This window comes from Hyaena hyaena, unplaced genomic scaffold, assembly GCF_003009895.1.
Source record: "Hyaena hyaena isolate Hyena2069 unplaced genomic scaffold, ASM300989v1 scaffold_65, whole genome shotgun sequence".
Lineage (NCBI taxonomy): Eukaryota > Metazoa > Chordata > Mammalia > Carnivora > Hyaenidae > Hyaena > Hyaena hyaena.
The window spans coordinates 3,858,395-3,881,308 of NW_024080697.1; the positions used below are offsets into that span (position 1 = coordinate 3,858,395).

A 22,914-nucleotide genomic window follows, 5' to 3' on the forward strand; every position below is an offset into this window, starting at 1 on the left:
CAGTACTGTTCTTGGTTCTTCATGTGAGTTCTCAACCTCTGAGTTTCAGTTCAAAGGTCATGGACTGATGAGGTCTCCCCTGACGACCTTGCTAAAGCAGCAGCCCCTTTCCACCCAATCACTTAGTGTCACAGCACTGTTAACTGTTTTCAAAGCATTGCTCACAGTATGAAATTATTTTCCATCTTATCATGTATTCATTAAAGTAATAATAATAATTATAATAGCTAAAATTTATTAAGCCCTTATTTTGTGCCACTATTCTTTTGCTTTATATATTAAATAATTGAACTTTTCTATCAACCTTGAGGTATGCACAATAATTACATGTATATTATTGATGAGGAATTTCTTATTCGGTAAAGTATCGCCACAGCCTATAACAATGCCTGACCTGCAGTAGGCATTTGAGTCAATATTTTTTGTATAAATGAATAAATAAACGAATTTTAGAGGTACTCAATTCCATGCTAAAGATGATTATATTTTACGCCTTGCAGAATGTTTTATATAAGCTGTTTTTTTCCCAAAAAAAACTATCTCATGACCATAGATGAAACCTCTAGCTTGTTTTTCTCAGGAATGAAACAAAGGATCAGGCAAGAAAAGTAGAGACAGTCTACCACAAAACATGACCACTGATATGTGAGCTGTAGTGTCACCATCCCCTCAGTGTTCATCTGGAAAGGACTTAAAGCTCACTCTGGGGACAAGAGTAAAGCTCAGTACATTAACAGCAAATAGCAAGTAATGACCTTAAAAGTGTTATTTCTTTTCAAGATGGAAACATCTATACCATGTGAGTTTAAAATTATATATCAATACTCTAGAAAATAATATCTAGACTATGAAGAGTTAATTATTTTTACACAGCAATTACAGGAAAGGATTCTAAGTAAATGGCTCCCTGGTAGTCATATATGCTCAACATAAAGTCTCAATACTAATTTAGCATACAAGAGCCATTTGCTGCTGCTTATTTGGGTATTCCAAAGTTAATAACCCTTTAAATGAGCATCAATAAGATTCTAGCATCTCACAAAGCTGAGTGAAGGACATCTGAAGAGCAAGATTCCTCCATGGTAATTAACTATAAAACCTCAAATTTTTATTGCCTGAGAACCAAATGTGCTGAAGAAACTTAGAATATCCCAGGAGGCAAAGGGGCTGGGGAGGGTTATCTGAAAAATACAGTAGACTCTAGAAGGTATGAGGAGCACAAATGGGCTTTGTGAACAAGATAAAGCAATAAATCATCTGTGAAACTTTTTTTTTAATTATTGAAAACTGGCAAAGAACTGGATTGACCTGACTGGATAAATCTGTCAACATATTCACCATTTTGGAAGCAGAAAGAAAACACTATTTTTAGGCTTAGCTAGTTTGTGAAATCATATGAACAAGGTAATATGTAATTTGTCTTGGGATCAGTTTAAAATTGCTGGAAGTTATTTGTTTGGGGGGAATGGGTTGAAGGCATTCTTTTAGGTAATATCCTGTATTTAACATTTCCTATGCATATATTTCAGAAGGAAAAATGTAAACACCAAGGCTTTTTATTGATTTATCACTCAAGTCACAATTGGAAAAAAAAGAGCATTTAGTTCCATCACAATTTAATTCGAAAAAAATTTTTCCTTACCGATTTTGTATTACTGTAAGTCTTATGAATACAGTATTTATTTTAGATGTAGAGAGATCTAGGGCCTAGACTTATCCCTTGAAATCTTGCCTTTTTCTTAATCTCTTATACCTAAGGGCTAGCATTTACCGTTCTTGACCTTTCATTATTAATATTTCAGTGATAACTCTCTGGTTTCTGAAGAAAACCAGATCCCTCTGATATAAATCAGAAATCTATGCACTATAATGCAAATTCAATAATCTGATAAACTATTTTCATACTATGTCAAAGACTTGAATATCAGCCTCCTGAATGATAATGAATTTTTAAAGTCCCATTTTGTACATTTAGTAGCGAATTCCTATTTCTAAAACTGAAAAATCAGTGTTTGTTTTTTTTTTTTTTAAATATTTTTTTATTTCTAGGAGAGAGAGAGAGAGACAGTGTGAGCAGGGGAGGGTCAGAGAGAGAGGGAGTCACAGACTCTGAAACAGGCTCCAGGCTCTGAGCTGCCAGTCAGCACAGAGCCCGACGCGGGGCTCGAACCCACGAACCGCGAGATCATGACCTAAGCGAAAGTCGGACGTTTAACCGACTAAGCCACCCAGGCGCCCCTGAAAAATCAGTGGTTTTAAAACAGGGCAGTGCTGCCACCCCCAAGGCATTATAGGTATTTAATAGGTAGTCGCGACAATGCACGTAACAGTCCCGAACTATCAAGAAGTGTCCCCTCCTTCAAATGCATTTGTCAACATGTACTCAGTTAATGAATGTTGAATTATTATTTAAAAAAATTTTTTTTAATGTTTATTTATTTTTCAGAGAGAGAGAAGACAAAGCATGAGCAGGGGAGGGGTAGAGAAAGAGGGAGACACAGAATCCGAAGCAGGTTCTAGGTTCTGAGCTGACAGCACAGAACCGGATGCAGGGCTCGAACCCACAAACTGTTGAGATCATGACCTGAGCCAAAGTTGGACCAGCTTAACTGACTGAGCCACCCAGGCGCCCCAACATTATGTTTTTAGAGTAGTTTTAGGTTCATAGCAAAATTAAGAGTAAGACACAGAAAGAACCTTCCTATATACATCCTGACCCAACACATGCATAGCTTCCTCCATCTAGTTTTGGATTTATTTCTAGTGGCTGCATTATAGACAAACATGTAAGGATTTTAGTGTATAAAGGAATATTACTTTAGAGTCGTGATTTGGCCAGAATACTGAAATCTAAAAATAAACAGTTCTAACATTTCTATTCTACTTTTTTTTTAATATGTTGTTTATTTTTGAGACACACACACACACACACACAGCATTAGTAGGGGAGGGGCAGAGACAGGAAGACACACAGAATCCGAAGCAGGCTCCATGCTCTCAGCTGTCAGCACAGAGCATGATGCGGGGCTCAAAGCCATGAACTGTGAGATCATGACCTGAGCAGAGCGGAAGTCAGACTGACTGAGTCACCCAGACGACCCCCCCACTCTAACTTTCACAACAAAATAATCACCAGCATAATGGTTGTTAGAGAAAGAAAAAAACTTTTCAGACACGTCCTAGACATCAGAGAAAATTCTTGGTTTCCAGTCTTGAAATTTAATGCAAAATGGGCTAAAACTGTGTGTCATTCAAAACTAGTCAACCTGCCAATGCCAAACTATTATCCTAAAGTGTTTCATTTTCCTAACCAATGAGAGAGGAGAGGCAGCATATACAAATAAAGAACAATGACTTTTCCAAAGGAGGAGAGAGGTACCAAAACAAAGGCAGCTGAAGCCTAGTGAAGGCCTCCACAGCACAGGGCATATTTCTAGCACATGTCCTTTTGCAGGAGTGGACTATGCTTCCCCACTGGCTCAGGAGAAGTGGTTTTCTGTATCCAATGAAAACTGCTATCCTCCTCCAACATCACTGATGAATGTCTGTGTGTCAAGCTGTCAGGCATTAAATTAGGTGCCAAAGAGGAAATCTAAAGATATAATCTTTGTCCTCAAAGAGTTTATAGTCAAATGACATAGATAGTAGTGAACGGATGACTGCTCATAGATAGTAATGAACAAAGGTGATGACTGCTATGATAAACACAGGGAAGAGGAAGGAAGGATACCCCACCTGGCCATGCAAGATCAGGAAGAGTTTTCCACAACAGCGAAGAGTAAGCTATGTTTTGAAAGCAACAGAATTTAGGGACACCTGGGTGGCTTAGTTGGTTAAGCATCCAACTTCTGCCCAGGTCATGATCTCACGGTTCAGGAGTTCATTTTTTTTTTTTAAAGTCTTTTTTTTTTTTTAAGTGTTTTATTTATTTCTAGGAGAGAGAGACAGCGTGAGCAGGGGAGGGTCAGAGAGAGAGGGAGTCACAGACTGAAACAGGCTCCAGGCTCTGAGCTGGCAGTCAGCACAGAGCCCGACGCGGGGCTCGAACCCACAAACCGCGAGATCATGACCTAAGCGAAAGTCGGACGCTTAACTGACTAAGCCACCCAGGCGCCCCTCACGGTTCATGAGTTTAAAGCCTGCATCAGGTTCTCTTGCTCTCAGCATAGGGCTGCTTTGAATCCTCTGTCTCCCCGTCTCTCTGCCCGTCCCCCGCTTGTGCTCTCTTTTTCTCTCAAAAATAAACAAACATTAAAAAAAAAAAAGGAAAAGAATTTAGTTAAAGAAAAGGGGCGCATCCATGGGAAGTTCCCAGGGTAAGAGAGCCTGTGTCATATTAGGGGAGCTGCAAGTAATTCCTCATGGGAGATCTTTGCAAAAAATGTCTGAAAGTTTCTTCTTCTTCTTTTTTTAAAGACGTAAAAAATTTTTAGGTCCTCTCCACACCCAATGAGGGGGGGGGGGGCTCGAGCTCACAACCCTGAGATCAAGAGTCGCATGCTCCACCAACTCAGCCAGCTAGGTGCCCTGAAAATTTTTTTCTACTTTAACAACCATGTACAGTGGCGATTATTTTGTAATAAAAGTAAAAAGAAGGGCTAAAACTGGACTTTTTATTTTTGGATTTCAGTTTTCTGGTCATGAAAGTTGAGGTTAGGCAAGAAAGGTAAGGAAGGGGCCAAATGTGCCATAAGGAGCTTGCCAGGTTCTTACCCTAAAGGCCATGGAAACATTTTAAGTGTGCACACTTGTGTGTGTATATGTGGGGAAGAGAGACAAAGCTAAACATATACACAAGGGTGGATCTGTTTTTCTAAGCAGGGAAAACAAATGCCTAGGAGATGTTTCAGACTCTGCTGTGGTGAGTAAAGCAAGAATGCTAAGGGCCTGACCTCAGTAGCACAGAAAGGCATATACTTGAGAAGTGTTACGAAGAAGATAAATCACGATGACTAAACAGTTGGAAGGCCTAAAGGAAACACAAAAGAATGGAATGACTGCTCAGCAAGGGCTTTTTAGAGAACTATAGCATTATAGTCACATCTCACATCTGAATAGCCTTTGACCCAGTTTAAGTTCACTCCTAAGTATTTATTTTACACAAAATATTCATGTGCAAAAAGGTATTTGTATATGGACCTTGAATAAAGTACTGTCTGAAGACTAAAATATTGGATACCACCAATGCTTAAAAAAAAAATTAGGGCATGAGCACACCTAGAATTCTATATAGATTTTTAAAAACTAAAGCAGACCTATATGTACGAATAAAAAACCTTCACAACATACTAAGGAAAAAAGCAAGTCTATGAAAGTTATGAATATTAAGATCTCATTCATGTAAAAAAACCCCCATGTGTGTATATGTAAAGTGGGAACATATATACATCAATCTCTAAATCCATAACAAAGATCTGGAAAGATACATATCATCAAAGTAGTGGTGCTTACCTGTGGGAAGTAAAGTGGGAGAACTAGGCAGTACAAACATGCTTATGTCTGTTGATATCTTCTACCATAAGAATTTATTATTAGTGTATTGTTTTTTTAATCAACAAAATAGTAGGGGGAAAAATAACTCCCAGGCTTTTAGCGTAGTCAATCAGGAAGATATCACTGCCAATCGCTAAGTTAGAGAATAGAGAAGGTGGGCTAAATGGAAAATTATGAATTTAGATTTGGATTTGATGAGCGGTATTTTGAAGAAATCTAATAGAGCTGTCCTTGCGGATAGTAAGATATAAGATTCTACATAGTTTTAAAAATTAAAGGAGAGAAAACTCAGCTGGAGACACAGATCCAACAGTCACCAACATGAATGGCAATTTTAGCCAAGGTAAGTCAAGCTTAGTCAAAGAGACTGCGTTGTGAGAAAAGCCTTAGAGACTTTTGTCAGAGTTGATCTTGGCAGACTGGTTGAGGTAAGGTTGTATTACAGTGAAATGAAGAATGAGAGGAAGTGAAAAAGCAGAGAGAACAGATAACAACAAGCAAAATGCTTGAAGGAAAGTGAAGAAAACTAGGTGGAAATTTGGTGGTAGCCAGAGGGAGCCTTGAGGGTAGTCAGGGGAAAACTTTTCTTTCAAAAGATAAGAAAAGCAAGCATATTTAAAAGCTAACAGGAAGGAGTCAGTAGAAGAAGGGAGGTGAAAGTCATGGTTAAGAAGAAGAATAAAAAAAAAAGCGAGGCTGTAAAGGAGGGGGGGGGGGAAATGAGATCCAGGATACACTAGAGCACACCTGCCAAGATTAAGTTTAGACAGAAGAGACTCCTTACAGAGACAAAAGGAAAAGTCAAGACAGAAAGCCAAGTGCAGGATAAAGAAAGCGGACAATTTTCTTTCACTAGTTATTACGTGCAAACAGATGTCACCTGTTAAGCTGACAGGAGCTGGAGAGGAGTAGGAGTTAAAGCGGGAGGAACACTAAGGGAGCCCAGTCAAAACCTGAGACTCAGATTTGCATGACTGGGTAACTGTTTTCCTAAGAACCCAGCACCAATGATGCAGGAGTAGAGGATGGGGTCATTACTGCAGTTTTAGAGGGTAAAATGAAAACATTTAGGGGAGAAAAAGAGGCAAAGGACAGGTACTGGAGGCTCCCAACTATTTTTCCCAACACCTTCAATTCTAAAGAGATCTTTACCTCTGCGTGGAGAACTTATTTACAAGGGAAAAAACTAGGTCTTCTCTTAAAAAAACAGCTCCTTGTCTCTGAATGTAACTGCTCTCTGAGGAGATTATTTTAAGTAAATTTTATTTTTGGTCTTTGAATTACTTTGCAAGCAAGGCCCTCGTAAATATGGATACCAAGTGCCAGTTTTATACTTAGGGGAGAAAAAAGTTTAATCCATTATATTCAAGTGAATTGTTAAAGTAATCAAATACCTAAGTAAATACTTTGTAAGTATATGAGACAAAGAATTAGAAGACTATAAACAAATCTAAATTTTGATGTTTTAGGTGTTAGGACTGTAGGTTTTTAACAATTTTCTAGCATTTAAAAATGTTAGTACTACAAAAGAACTTAAAACAATTAAAATTTAACAATTTCAAATTGTTTTTATTTATTTAAAAAAATTTTTTTAATGTTTTATTTATTTTTGAGAGAAAGACAGAGTATGAGTGGAGGTGGGGCAGAGAGAGAGGGAGACAATCCACAAAGCAGGCTCCAGGCTCTGAGCTGTCAGCACAGAGCCCAGTTCAGGGCTCGAACCTGTGAACCACAAGATCATGACTTGAGCCAAAGTCAGATCTTAACTGACTGAGCCACCAAGGTGCCCCTCAAATTGCTTTTAAAATGTTAAACAAGTGAAAACCCTAAGTATATATAAACTATCATCAATTTGGGAGATTTCAAAGGAAAAAGTCATTGCTGTTATGAAGTCATAATATATTGTTCATATTGTCATGAAGACATATTTTCAATTACTACTTTTAACAAAACTAATTGGCCAGATATATATTTATCAATAGAGGAAAAAATCAATGAGAGGATTACCTTGTCTTTTGACTGTCCTTGCCGAGCAATGGCATCATATTTAATTTTTCCTTCAGCATCCACCTGAATAGCCAGTGCATTTGACATTTTTTTCTTTCGTCCCATATCCAGTGGATACTGGGCCACGTGGATCTCTGGAAAAGCACCTCCATCTCCAAAATCCTATATATTGAAAAGGAAAGAAATAAAAAATACTTAACAGTAATTTGAGATTCAAGATATATTCATTCATTCACCAAATAATTATTGAGCCCTTGTTATACTAGATGCTAAGAGATATAGCAGTAAAGAAAACAGAGGTCCCTGGTTTCGTACAGTGTACATTCCAGTGGGCAAAGATGTAAAAAGCCTAATCTTTGGCTTGTGATAAGTGCCTTGGATATAATGGGACTAAAAAGAAAATCTCCTTTGCTTTTTTTTTTTTTTGTTTTGTTTTAAGTTTATTGATTTATTTTTGAGAAAGGAGAGAGAATCCCAAGCAGGCTCTGCCCTGTCCACACAGAGCACTAAGATGCAGGGCTCGAATCACGAACCGGGAGATCATGACCTGAGCCAAAATCAAGAGTCAGACAAGATATTTAACTGACAGAGCCACCCAAGTGCCCTAGAAAGTTTACTTTCGATAGTGTGGCTGGGACAGCCTTTGTGAAGAGGTAATGGGAGTTAAAGCTGAATGAGAAATCGGGTATGGGAAGATCTGACAGAAGCATCTTCCAGGTGGAGCAAGTAGCACGAAGGTAGTGGTTCAGGGACAAGCTTGGGATGTCCTAGGAAACACGTGCCCAGTGAGGCTGGAGCTTACTGAGGACAGAGGAGCAGACACTTAGGCGACACGCTTGCACGGGTACACAAACACCAGATCATGAAAAGGCTTCTAGCCCGTGGCAAAGATTTTTATATACATGACAGGAAGAAATTAAGTACAATGTTCAGGACAAAGAAAAGATTTTTAGTTTTAGCATACATACTGTTCTTAGTGAGGAAAAGGTCAAGGTAGAATAGGGCAGAAATGTAAGAATTTTTTCTTAGAACCAGATTTTAATAACGTATTTATTCATGTTCCATGAGAAGTAAATAAATAGAATAGGAAAGGCCTAGAAATGCGCTCACCACATTTCTAATAGTGATGATATACGATTGTTTAGAAGAGAGGACTAAGACTTCTAAAGCAGCACAAGCTAAGTAATGCCTGTTGACGAAGTTTAACATTACAAAAACGGCAGATGATCAAATAAACATGGAATGTTAAATACAATTTTTAAATAGTTTTGTTAAAGTTAGTAATATTTGCTTAGCAATTATTATAATGTACACTCAATAATCCACAGTCATTTAATTCTTATATTTCAACAAAACATATTTTCATATGGGAAAAATTCAAGTTTAGAAAAGTGATTTATTTTCCCAAGATGTCCTGCATAGGCAGGACTTGAACTCCGATCTTTTGACTCCAAAAAACTTTGTATTTTCTACTGAACTAAAATTCCTTTCTTTTTAGCTCTAAAAAGGGCAAATCAGTACTACTAAAAATGATAGGAAAAAAATATTAAAATTAACCATTTAGAGGGCTTTTGATGGAACCATTTTATGTAAATAACTACTTAAAAATTTTTTGAAAGAGGGAGAGAGCTTAAGGAGGGGAGGGGCAGCGAGAGAGGGAGACAGAATCTGAAGCAGGCCTCAGGCTCTGAGCTGTCAGCACAGAGCCCAACGTGGGGCTCGAACCCACGAACTATGAGATCATGACCTGAGCTGACATCGGATGCTCGACCGACTGAGCCACTTAGGCGCCCCATGTAAATAACTACTTCTATAAGACCTCCTCCTTCAAGAAATATTCCATTAGATCCTGGATATGTGATTTCCTAGGTATAATACGCTGACTTGCTAAAAAAACTTTTGACATTTTTAAAAACAAACAATAAAGCTGAGGGAAGCATTTTCTTCTGAATTTGGCAGAAAATAGTTAAAATATTCCCAAGAAAGGTGCTACCTATAGCCAAGCCATCAATGTGACATGTGCTCAGACCTACTGGAGTCCTTCAACTGTAATAAGCACTTTAGAGCTGTGCATGTGGCATTATGTGGTCATGAAGCTTGCCAGAAAATCAAAGCTTTTACTCTGAACACTAGAACAAAATGCTCTCAACAGAACGTTCACTCCCCTCAAGAAGCATTCACAGTACTTCCAGATTAGCTGGCTCTTTTGGTTTGATTTTCAAATAAACTGTTCTATTCCATGAGGATGTACAAAACCTTTAGTCAAGTAAGATTTTAAAAAGTACCTAAATGTCATAACGCTGACATGGAAGTAAGGATGAGGTTTCTGTTGTATGTAATATGATGTCTGCTACCTCCACTCTGTAATCTAGTGAGAGACAAACGAAGAATATCTATAATCCCTCAAGAGACACAATATCCTATTAGATAATGTCAATCACTACCTTCTTACCCCAGATTAAGAGAGAATTACAGCCTCCTTGGTAATCTTTTCTTTTGCCCCGCATCTCACAGATTACATGATCAGTGAAAACAAAAGCCAACAACAACAAAAAACTCTTAGTAATTTCAGTAAGACTGGCTTTCAAATATTAGAATTACTAAGAGCTAAGGGAAAAAAAACAAGGAAAGTTTTTAAAAGACATGATCTAGTTGGGAGTTTGTCTTCTAGGCTCTATAGACTGTTCTGTTAGGCGGGGAGAATGACAAACATGGGAGAGGCTGAGAACAGGGACAGCATCTTGTAGGGTATGAAGCAACAAATTTCAAATCCAGTGAATACTTAATTCACTATGATCTCCACTTGGAGGCATACAAGAAAAAAGGCTGAGGGCATAAGCCCTTCACATGTGTAAGGTAAAAATCACAACCATAAAAGGACAGAATGTAAGAGTGATAAAATGAAAATAACTGGGTACAAAGATGCATGGTATAAGCACAAAGATTTTTTTTTTTCCCTAGGAGAGAGAGAGCGAGAGAGACAGCGTGAGCAGGGGAGGGTCAGAGAGAGAGGGAGTCACAGACTGAAACAGGCTCCAGGCTCTGAGCTGGCAGTCAGCACAGAGCCCGACGCGGGGCTCGAACCCACGAACCGCGAGATCATGACCTAAGCGAAAGTCGGGCGCTTAACCGACTAAGCCACCCAGGCGCCCCTAAGCACAAAGATTTTTAATAGGGCAGGTACATTCCTTGGGAAGTGGAGGAGCAAAATGTGCAGGGGTCAGAATGAATACTGAGAGACAGAAGAATAAGGTTTGATCAAAGAGGAGGTAGTCTTGGGGAAACAACATAGTTAAGTCTCAAATGTTTGCTTTTTCTCCCTAGATGAAAAAGGTGGTCAAGTATGGGAAGTCTGCCCTGGAATTAGGGCAAGAATATGTATTGAACTGCTGTAAAGGATACAGAGTAATTAGGATGATAGGTACTACCAAAGAAGTTTGTTTTTTTGGAAATAAGCTAGAGATATAAAAAGATCATTTCAGAGTCTTCTTTGTCCCTCATCACCTCCAAATCAACCATCAAATTATCTTATACCTCCTAAAACATTGATCTAATTTGTATATTAGACTTATATTAACATTCTCAAGTTGAAGACCAGAAAACTGATAAAGAGAGGTCAGGATCTGCCCAGTGTCACACGAACAGCAAGCAGCACAGCTATGATGCAAAAACATTTATTTTTACTTATTGTTTTAAACTTCTTGCCAGTGCTCTTTCCACTATACTTAACAGGAAGGAAATCAGAAACAGAAATGCTGCCGGAGTTTTCCCTGGACGAAGGCTGTCTCTTCAGGGTTATGTGGTGTTGTGCATGTGGGGGAATGGAGGGAAAGGCACCCGAACATGAACTTGTTCTTTCATTTTCTCCTCTTACTTCTCTATATACTGTAATACCTGGATTTAGAGTATGGTAGTTTCTTTTGTACATGTTTAATAGCTGGACATAAACAGGTACAATTCTCTTGTGATCATAAAGAAGTGATAATAAGGCAGAAGAAAAAGATCAATCTTCTAAGAGGAGTACGTGTCTAAGGAATTCATGACCAGGATTTCTAGCATATTCGCATTCATGTGCCGAGGTTCCAGAGTATTTTACAAAAGTATTATGATAAATGTTAACACAATTATTTACCTCTAATAACCGAGGTATCCAGCCTTTCCGGTACCCGTATGGGGGAGGTTCTCTTCGGGACGAGACCAGTGAGGTCTGTCGTGATCTCTGGGATCTTGCCTTTTCTTCAGCCTCAAGCTGGTCCTGAGATAGCTGAGTAGGTGCAGGTAAAAAGCTATAAGCAAAGAGAACAAAAGTCAGATGAAAAAAACCCTCTTACATTTGATCATTGCAATTTGGCCATCAGAGACTATTTTACCATACTTTTTATCTTGAGCAAAAGAGCAAACATTTCAATGATTCATGGCAATATTCAGTATCAGTCATTTTATTTTGTCTGAAAAGAAATAAATGATTTGCTCAGAGACATAAAGTAAAAACATTTGACTAAGATGCAGGGAAACAATACCCATAATAAAAAACTAACAGATATTCCATATAATAAACTATTGAGTGTTTATGCTTCCACATCTCTTTTCTTGTAACAAGCAAGAAAACACTCAATTACTCAGGGGCCAACTGTCCACTATGTGGTTTTCTTGTTGTCTTCACTACTTTTATACTGCTTATTTTTAACTACTTTACTCTTATGCTTCTTTCTTTTAACTATTTTAGTGTCAACAACAACAGCAAAATAGTAAGGATTAGCACTGAATGTAACAAAGAGGTGGATAAAAGAAAACACAAGTTGCATATTTAAGTGTGTTTTCCTGAAGTTATGTAATTTAGAATGCAATTTAAAACTTAAGAGGTCAAAGATTCAAAGGAGAAATTCTTTTTTTTTTTTTTTTGGGCTAAGAACTTTTCGGTGTTTATTACATTGAAATGTCTGTTTTAGAGAGTAGAGGAAACCTATCACTTTCCCAAATGGAGAATGTAATTTTTTAAATTGTTTTGTTTTTAAATTTAAAGAAAATTTTTTTGGGGCACCTGGGTGGCTTAGTCGGTTAAGCGTCCGACTTTCGCTTAGGTCATGATCTCGCGGTTTGTGGGTTCGAGCCCCGCGTCCGGCTCTGTGCTGACTACCAGCTCAGAGCCTGGAGCCTGTTTCAGTCTGTGACTCCCTCTCTCTCTGACCCTCCCCTGCTCACGTGGTCTCGCTCTCTCTCCTAGAAATAAATAAAACATTTAAAAAAAATTTTTTTTTATAGTTTATTGTCAAGTTGGTTTCCATATAACACCCAGTGCTCATCCCCAAGTGCCCTCCTTCAAAGGAGAAATTCTAAAGATGTAGTCTGTCATTCTTTAATTACAGTAGCCTTTTTACTAAGCTATTCTTAACAACTTTGAAGTATGATAAATGTTATTATAGAGATACCCCAAGTATCACAGAAAGATTCCATTAAATGAATAATATGTTTAATGGAAAAGTTAAGGTTCTTTTGTGATTCTTGGCAAGTAAGCATATTTGGATAAGCAGAACTTATATATTCAAAATATTTTTTGATCACTTGGGTGCAGGTACAATGCTATGTAGGCAATGAGACTATAAACTAAGAGAGAGGTTACAGTCTTGCAGAGGAGAGAGATAATCAAATGCTCATACAAATCTCTAATTACAAATTACATTAAATGATGAAGGAAAAGTATAGAATGCTATGACGGTATACATTAGAGGGATCTAATCCAGTCCAGAATGTCAGGCAATGTGACAGCTAAGAGCTCAGAGTTCAAATCCAACCTATGCCAGGTAGTAACCCAGATACATTACTTCTCTTTCGAACCTCTGTTTTTTCATCTGTAATGACAGATAAGACCACCTACCTCGCAGAGTTGCTCTAAGTAGTAAATGAGAAAATCTATGAGGCCGTTGGCACAGTGTCTAAATACTGACCAATGCATACTGTTCCATACATATTTGATTATGTGGAGCTGTTCTGTGATTCCACCAATTTGGATCAGTTGCTCCCCACCCATGCTCCCACAAGACACTCTATGTACCACTACGATAACAATTATCTTACTGTGTCACAATCATCTACTCATTTACCTTTCTTTCTCTCACTAGACTGTCAGCAGCTTGCAGAAATCATGGATTCTGCTTCTGTCATCCCCAACTCTCCTGGCACTGTCCAACTTACAGCGAGGGCTACTTAAATGTTTACAGAAATTCACTCTGCCCTTTGCACTCACCATCTTTATGTCACTACAGTCCTATTGCTTTCCCTTCTGCCATCTCAAGATCTTTATGTTTGTTCTTCTATCTGCCATAAAATACTATTTAAGAACATTCTTTCCTATAGTGCTTTTATGGAAAACTCTTTCCCAGATCATTCTTTCATTCATTTTTAAAGATTCTATTTTTAAGTAATCTCCACACCCAACATGGGGCTTGAACTTACAACCCCAAGACCAAGAGTCGCAAGCTGTACCAAGTGGGCCAGCCAGGCACCCCTCCTAGATCTTTTAGTCCTTGCTTCTTAGCATTCATGTCTCTGCTAATTATACCTCTCCACGGCTGTTTTCTGACCACCTTGTCCAAAACAGCACCCCATCCCACATTTTGAGTCACTCTCTGCCCTTTCATTTTTATTCCTAGTAATTACTACCTGAAATTGCATTATTGATTTGTTTACTTATATATATACAGTCTGTCTGTCCTAGAATGTAAGCTCTTTGAAAATAAGGAGTTTGCTAGACTGATTTAATACTGTAATACCAACACTAGAATAGTGCCTGGCACACGGTAAACCTTCAACAAATATTTACTAACTGAAGGATGGATGAATGGATGGAGTCAAAAGCTTTGGGTTTCTACCACAGTTATTTCAGTATACCATACATATCGAGTACATAGGAGGAATACAAAGACAGAAAGAAGCCAAAATATTTACTTATTTTATTCTTTTCTTTACCTTCTGTTGGAAGAACTGGTCACTAAAATGATCAAAAGGCAGGCAACCTGCCAAAGTGGAGAGTTTAGACAATCCAATAAACAGGTAACTTGGCCTGGATTAGGGTCTGAACATACTCTAGTCTTCCAGAGGGTCTTAATCTTGCAGTTCCTTGTAAAGGAGGACATTCCCACAAAGAGGCACACTCCTGCAGTAGCAGGGTAGGGAAGGGGAAGGGGTACAGAGCAGGCTGCATACGCAAGCAGAAAGTCCACCTCAGTGGCTCTCATCAGGGAGGTGGTCAAAATATTTACAATGTAGGTGTAAGATAATACCTGGAGACATTAAGATTGTCAAGACCTGGGGGTAGAGAATGGGGGCAGTGCCACTGGCATCTTGTGGTTAGAAGCCAAAGATGCTGCTAACCATCTTACTATACACAGGACAGCGCCATACCAGAATGAATTCTTCAGCCCAAAATGTCAACAGGGCTACTGCTGAGACAACTTAGTCTACCCTTTCCCCTTTACTGAATATAGCATTTTAAATGCAAGTGATGTTATGAGACACAGAACCTTAAATATACTTGATTTAGAAAACTAAACCAGTATGACTTTCAGTCTTTAGTTACTAACAATGACTGGTGACACCAAGACTAACATATCAGTATGTCAAGTCCCTGCTATTAAGAATCTTTGGTAGATCTTGGAGATAAAGAACACTTCATGGGGAACTTGACCATCTCTAAAAATCAAATTAGCCAGAACTCAACAAACTCAGAACACCATGTAGTCCCCAAGACTAGTCATTTGAGGACTGCACTCTGCCATTGCCATTTTAAGCACACAATACCCACCACATCTCTGGTTACTTTTTCTGGGTGTCCTTTCCAAATCCCACCCTTTCCCCAAAACCTTTCCTTATAACTCTAGTAGTCTTTGCCACTGTGCCTCCTATCTGGAGGTGCACTCAAAAGTCTGCTGCTTATAATATTTACTAAAGAAAACTCCAGTCCATTCAACTCATTTCATCTCGTTCCTTTTGCGCTTAAGGTTAGTACTACACAAACAAGCATTTGTGTGCTGTTCTTTCTTTCCTATCTGTATACCTTGTACCCCAACTTCCCTGTAAAGACTGTTAGATTTCCTTCTGCACACACACAACCTCTAGGATCAAGCAAGGAACCCAAACTTAATTCCCCCAGGAATCTTCTGCTTAAAACATTGTTAGGATTCATCAGCCAGGAAAATCAATTACGAGGAGAATCAAATGTGTTCAGGGAACTCAAGCTTATGTCCTAAAATGACTACTGTCTTTACAACGATCTTAGACAACTCAACTTTTCCTGCTCGCATTCGCATGGAAAGTTTTTCTACTTAGATGGGGCAGCAAGGTCGCACACCAATAGGAGTTACGTAACTCCTCGGAATCTCCCACTTAAGCATCTTTTTCTCAAAGGCGGGGACCACTTTACATGCGGTTACCAAGGTAACCGGGAACAGCAAAAAATCTGAAGCGGTTCTATCTACGGAAGAAATTCTAAGGTCCAAAGTTAAAAGTGCAGAGCAGCGGCGCCTTATTAGTAGGCAGCGGCCGCGCCACAGTGGCTAATTTAAAATCTCTGTCCAGCGCCAGGCCCGCTTTTTTCAGGAATCCTTGCTTCGGGACAGAGACTTCGGCAGACCCACCACCGTTAAGCCGGGCAGTCGCCTCCCGCCGCTTCATTCCGCCCCAAGAAGCCACTGCCCTCCACATCCCCACCGTGCCGGCGCAAGCCGCGGACCGAACGGAGAGCTCTCCACAGCCTCAAGATGCTCAAGCGAAAACCACGTGCGACTCCCCGGCATCTGAAACTGAAGAGCTCTTCATCACGCTGAGGCTTTCGGCCCTAATGAGCGGGGGGGCACTCACCCCGGGAAACCGCTCAGGAAAGACCCCAGCTTCGGTGAGGCCTAGTCGTCCCGGAGGCCGGCAAGAGGGCCTAGCCGTGACCGCGGCCCACGTCGCTCTGTGCCCTGAGCCAGGTCACCGCCCGGAGACACTGGGCAGAGAAAGGTAAAAGGTGGGTACTCCCAGACCCTTCCGTATCCAGGACCCCAATCAACAACCCACCTGGTGAGCGCCATCTTCTTCCGCTTCTTCCAACGCGAGCGACAGCACCACGGGGCGGGCCTTTCCCCTGACGAGGAGGGGAAAGGAAGAACACGCGATACGCAGGCGCCTCAGCCGAAGGGCCTTCTGGGATTTGTAGTTCTTTGAACAAGAGTACGATTTGGTTCTGTCCTAACCAGACCGATTCGTTCATTAACGAGATAAGGGCTTCATTTAAGAAAGGCAGATGCGTCGCTCCTACACTGTGACATAACAGATCGTTCCCTAGGCAAAATAACGAAGGTGAGATGCCTTTTAAGCTGCTTTATTTTATTCTCCACTCAGTACTCAGAATTCCCCAGGTACCGAGGGATCCGAAACACAAGAGTATCCCGGAAACAGCAACGTTAAATAAAAGGGTGAGAGGGTTTTAAAATAATAGGAAATTGTGAGACTGTCGAATGGAGAGTTTTAGGCCGCTCTAAAAACATTCACACTCGAAACTTTTCTTTCCACACCCCACCCCCAAAACACTCTCCTGGGAAGATAATGTGATCCTTGGTTAAGTTACCTTTACAACATTTCTTTTGTTATGTTATGTATGTTTGCATTTTAGGTAGTTGATGTATTTTACTTAGATTATGGATTAAACATAATCTTTGATGAACTGATAGGATAAATGAAACCTGCTTGCAAATATTGGAGATAGGGAAGTGGGCGGGATGTAGATGAAATGAGAATAGCCATTTTTGATCACTGTTGAAGCTGGATAATGGGGAAATGGATGCTCATTACGCTCATACATTGGACATTTTCCATGATAAAGAGTAGGTAGATACAATCTTTTAGTTGCAGTATAACACACATACAGAAAACTGCATACACTATAAATATCCAGCTCTTTGAATTTTCCTGAACCAAAACATACTTTGAGCAGAAGCAGCAGGAGCCCCTGCCCAGGATGAATCAATTTCTAGTGTGACAAGATGTTGTAGGCTCATCTAGTACTTTTTCTATCCTAGGCTTGGAATCAGTCATTTCTCCAAGGAGCCCTCCTTTAAATAGGAAAGTGGTATTTAGAGAAGACAATCTAGATGCTACAAATATTCATTGTTCCTGGGTTGATTATTGTTTGTAAGCCTTTTTAGTTGACAGAACTAAAAAATTTAGATCACATCATGCATTTACATTAATATTTCCAGTGCAAATTTAGGATTACACAGATTTTGCTTAACTTTCATTTTTTTTTTAAATGTTTTATTTATTTCTAGGAAAGAGAGAGAGAGACAGCGTGAGCAGGGGAGGGTCAGAGAGAGAGGGAGTCACAGACTGAAACAGGCTCCAGTCTCTGAGCTGGCAGTCAGCACAGAGCCCGACGCGGGGCTCGAACCCACGAACCACGAGATCATGACCTAAGCGAAAGTCGGACGCTTAACCGACTAAGCCACCCAGGCGCCCCTTAACTTTGATTTTATATGCATATCTCTTCTGAAAATCTTGGTACCTACTAGCATTAACATAATTACATTTGGCAATAATGTCAATGACAATCAATTAACATAATTGTTTTATCCTACTGTATATATGAAATAGTTTCAGAATAACGTTACTAATATGATTACTAAACATATGCTTAATGATAATAGTTTCTGATTTTTTTTTTTTCAATTCTTTTTGCCCTTAAGAGTATCTCTCTCCAGGCATGTATAGTCAAATTGCACTGCTTTAAAGTGACAGAGTGTGCTTGGTTGTTTCGGTAGAGCACATGGCTCTTGATCTCAGGATTGTAACTCTGAGCCCCACGTTGGGTGTAGAGGTTTCTTTCTTTTTTTTTTTTTTTTTTAATTTTTAATGTTTATTTTATTTTTGAGAGAGAGAAGGAGAGAGAGAGAGCAGGGGAGGGGCAGGCAGAATCTGAAACAGGCTCCAGGCTCTGAGTTGTCAGCACAGAGCCTGACATGGGGCTCAAACCCACGAACCGTGAGATCATGACCTAAGCCGAAGTCAAATGCTTAACCGACTGAGCCACCCAGGCGCCCCGGAGATTTTGAGCAGAGAAAACACATGATCCGATTTGTGTTTTAAGAAGATTATTATGACTGCTGTGTTGAAAATGGACTCCAAGAAGCAAGGATGGAAACAGGAGACCAGTGGGCGGCTTTTGTGATGATTCAGGGGAGAGATGCTGATGGTTTAGGGAGGGAGTAGGAGTAGAGATGGTAAGAAGAGATTGGAATCTGGATCTATTTTGAAGGTAGAACTAACAAATTTTGATGATAGAATTGATGTGAAATATGAAAGAGAATAATCAAGGATGGCTCTGAGGGTTTATGTTTGAGAATTCTAGAGATGGGATTGCTATTAACTAAGAGGGCCAGCTGCAAGAGAGTCACATGTGTGGAAGATCAGGAGTTTGGTTTTGAACATCTTATATCAGAAGTGGTGTTAGACATAGAGATAGCCAAGTAAAAATGTCAGTTTAGCAGGTGTGCTGACAGCTCAGAGCCTGAAGCCTGGTTCAGATGCTGTGTCTCCCCTTCTCTCTACCCCTCCCTGCTGGAGCTCTGTCTCTATCTCTTAAAAATTAAAAACATTTTTTTTTAATCTGCCACTCTATGAACTATTAATACACACAACTTTGATGAATCTGAAAGGCATTGTGCTGAGTGAAAGAAGCCAGTCTCTAAAACTTGTATATTACAGTTTGCCCTTGAGAAATGCAAGGATTAATTAGGGACATTGACCCTCCATGCAGTCAAAAATCCTTATATAATTTTGACTCCCCCAAAACCTAACTACTATAATTTAAGATAAGATAAAATAACTTAAGGGGTGCCTGGGTTACTTAGTCAGTTAAGGGTTCAATTCTTGATTTCAGCTCAGGTCATGATCACATGGTTTGCGGGTTTAAGCCCCATAACAGGACTTGGAATTCTGCTTGAGATTCTGTCTCACTCTGTCTCTACACCTCCCCTGCTTGCTCTCTATCTCTCTCTCAAAATAAATAAAAATAAACTTAAAAATAAACTTAAAAAAAGATAACGTAACTTGAATCTTACAATGCAGCAAGCTAGAAAAAGAAAATGTTATTAAGAAAATCACAAGAGAAAATACATTTACAGTACTGTATTATATTAGGACCTTGTGATTTAAACCCTTGCAGTTATTCCTGAAAAGATAAAACTCAAGTGACAGAGAGTGGTTGCCAGGGATTAAGGGCGGGGGACAGATGTGACCCCCACAGGGAAGTTTTTGGGGGTGATGGAATTGTCTTGTATTCGGATTGTGATGGTGGTTACATGCATCTATACGTGTGTTAAAATTCATTGAACTGTATACCAAAAAAGTCAGTTTTACTATATGAGAATTAAAAACTACCCTACTGTTAGAAAGGAAATGGAAAATATATTCATTTTTTTCTTTTTTTTTTTTTAATGTTTATTCACTTTTGAGAGAGAGAGTAAGCAAGGGAGGAACAGAGAGAGAGGGCAACAGAGGGTCTGAAGAGGTCTGTACATGCATAGCAGTGAGCCCGATGTGGGGCTTGAACTCATGAACCGTGAGATCATGACCTTAGCTGAAGTCAGACGCTCAATCTACTGAGCTACCCAGGCTCCTTTGTGTTCATTTTTTATTATCATGTAACAAATTCTTACAAACTTAGTGGCTTCAAACAACACCCCTGTATTAGTTCACATTTCTGCAGGTCAGAAGGCTAGTACCACATGATTGAATTCTTTGTCCAGGGTATCATAGGCCCAGATCACAGTATTAGACTGGCTGGCCTATCAGGCTGAGGTTCTGTAGAAAAGTCCATCCCCAAGCGCATTCTTGTCGTTGGCAAAATCTGGTTTCTTGCAGTTGTAGGATTGAGGTTCCTATCTTGTTGTGTGCTGTCAGTGGGGCCGACTCTCACCTCCTGCTGGCCACTCTCAGGTCCTTCCCACCGTGGACTTTTGCTTCGTTCCGGGCCAGCTGGGGCACATCTCTCCAACCTTCTCTTCTGCCACCAGCTGGAAGAAACTCTCTGCTTTTAAAGGGTCCATTGATGAGGTCAGGCCCATCCAGATAATCTCTTTATTGTATAGTCAACCTAGGGGCATCTGGATGGCTCAGTCGGTTAAGTGTCCAACTCTTGATTTCTGCTCAGGTCATGATCTCACTGTCTCATGTTTCCCCTTCAGACTCTGCTTGGGATTCTCTCTCTCTGCTCTTTTACCACTGGTTCTCCCTCCCTCCCTCTCTCTCTCTCTCTAGCAAAATAAATAAAGCTTTTTTTAAAAAGTCAGCATTAAAAAAAAAGTCAACTTTGCCATATAATGACATAATCAGGGGACAGTTGTCTTATTATATTAACAGCTCCAGGGATTATGCTGGGCATGTACCTAAGGGGCCGGCAGGGAGGAGATCTTGGGATAGATATTAGAATCTTGTCTGTCACAGGATATAAGCCAAAAGAAAAAAAAAACAACTATTTTGGTAAATGCAGGATTATTGATCACATTGTGTAATGTAACAAACACAGTCTAGGAGTCTGAAGCTATTAATTCAGGCTATAGCTTCACCAATAAACTGTGTCATGGGTGATGTGATATGGACTAGGAGTGAACTGTTAAGAAAGAATTTTTTTTTTAAAAAATGTTTTTATTGTTTATTGTTGAGAGAGACAGAGTGTGAGTGAGGGAGAGGAAGAAAGAGAGGGAGACACAGAAGTGAAGCAGGCTCCAGGCTCTGAGCTGTCAGCACAGAGCCCGATGTGGGGCTCAAACCCACAAACTGTGAGATCATGACCTGAGTCGAAGTTGGACGCTTAACCGACTGAGCCACCCAGGCGTCCCAAGAAACAATTCTTGAGGCTTTTTGGTACAAAAGGCTAGTTTTTATTAAAGCATGGGGACAGGACCGAAGGGCAGGAAGAACTGCGCTGGGATTGTGAGGAATGATTGATTGGGGGGGATTGGCGAGGGCGGGTAGAGATAAAGGAAGTTTCTAAAGAGGTTTTCGTTTGTTAAAGAAGACTTACAGGATCCTGGAGGTCTGTCTATAGTCGGGCTAAGGTTGCTTCTTGCCTCTAGCAAAGCATTAACATTAAGGCAGTTGTGAGTTCCTTGAGGAATGTCATACTCTGCCTGTCTCAAGAATTTATCAATGGGCTGCAAGTTGTAAGGAAATTTAATTTTATCTACATTTCTTTTGCCTTTTGTTCTCCTCATCAGTCAAGACACTTAACTTCTCTGGGCCTCAATTTTATCAAACTTAATATGCTGATCCTGTGACATGCTGTACATATATCATGAAGTGTTTCATTGAGGTAGTGCACGTGGATATGTTTTACTCAACTCTAAAGCACTGTGTAAATATATTAGTTATTACTGTTAATATTTCGGTTGACATTGATCTGCTTTAACCTCTGCTCCAGGAATGTATTACTTCTAGAAAGAGTATAAAAGAGGAGCAAATTAGAGAAGCTCCTGGAAGCCAAGATCAAGGAGCTTAGATTTAATTCCGCAGGTGATTTGGAGCTGAAGGAGGACTTAAATAGAGGGCTGGGTCACAGAAATTGGCTATAAAGACAGTTCTCAAGTCCGAGTGGGTTTCTATGGTGATGGGAGACAAAGGAGGCCACTGAGGACAAGGTTAAAGTAATTAACATGGGAAGTCCGTAAGATACAGACAGAGATCAGGGATGCAGGATTGAAAGAAAGAGGTGGAGACGTGCTTCTCCCATCCACTCTCATTTCTCACAGAAGCACATGCGTGTGAAGCATTTCTACCAGTCACGGTCACTCACTGTCCTTGGGGTGTGTGGAGAAGAGCATCTGACTTTAATAACAATCTTGGCAAAACATAATTAAGAAGGCAAATATACTGCAAAAGTAATATGATATTATACCCCAAGGCCAAGCCCTTTACTCAGTTGGGTGGGGGTGGGGGTCTGTGTTCCTCTGTGCTGTGTCTTCCTGCCACGCTCAGCCCTCGTTATCTCAGGTAATTAGCAGCTGCCTCTTCAAAATGGAGAGCCCCTCATGCGTCAGAATTGGTGCTCTTCCAGGTTGCCAAGACCCATCAGCTCACTCCACCCTTGATATTCCAGATAGAGGGGGGAATCCATTCTCAGAGAAGCGAGGACCTAACTTGATTCCTAACTAGCTATAACTCTGTAGCCACGAGCGAGGTGACGGGGTAGAGTGGTTAAACACACAGATTCCGAAATCTGTTTCCGAAATGGTTAAACACACAGATTCCGAAGCTCCTCTCCTGGCTCCCTTATTTACTAGCCATGCACCCTGGGCATGCCACCTTGATGAGGGAACATGAGGCAGGCTAAGGGGCAAAGAACAAGCTAGCACACCCCTCGACTCCCAGGTGGAGTATGTA

General features: G+C 40.1%; 1 protein-coding gene across 2 annotated transcripts in view; it reads right to left on the bottom strand.

Moving 5' to 3' along the window:
* SNW1 (SNW domain containing 1) overlaps positions 1-16,616 on the bottom strand; it is a 34,627-nt gene extending 18,011 nt beyond the window's left edge. For both annotated transcript variants that reach the window (XM_039232278.1, XM_039232277.1), the window contains exons 1-3: positions 16,558-16,616; positions 11,633-11,786; positions 7,501-7,662 (exon numbers count right to left, since the gene is read on the bottom strand). In XM_039232278.1, the coding sequence (XP_039088209.1) occupies positions 7,501-7,662; positions 11,633-11,786; positions 16,558-16,571 (330 nt within the window). In that variant the 5' untranslated portion in view covers positions 16,572-16,616. The remainder of the gene's footprint in view (positions 1-7,500; positions 7,663-11,632; positions 11,787-16,557) is intronic.
* Between the last annotated feature and the right edge of the window lie 6,298 nt (positions 16,617-22,914).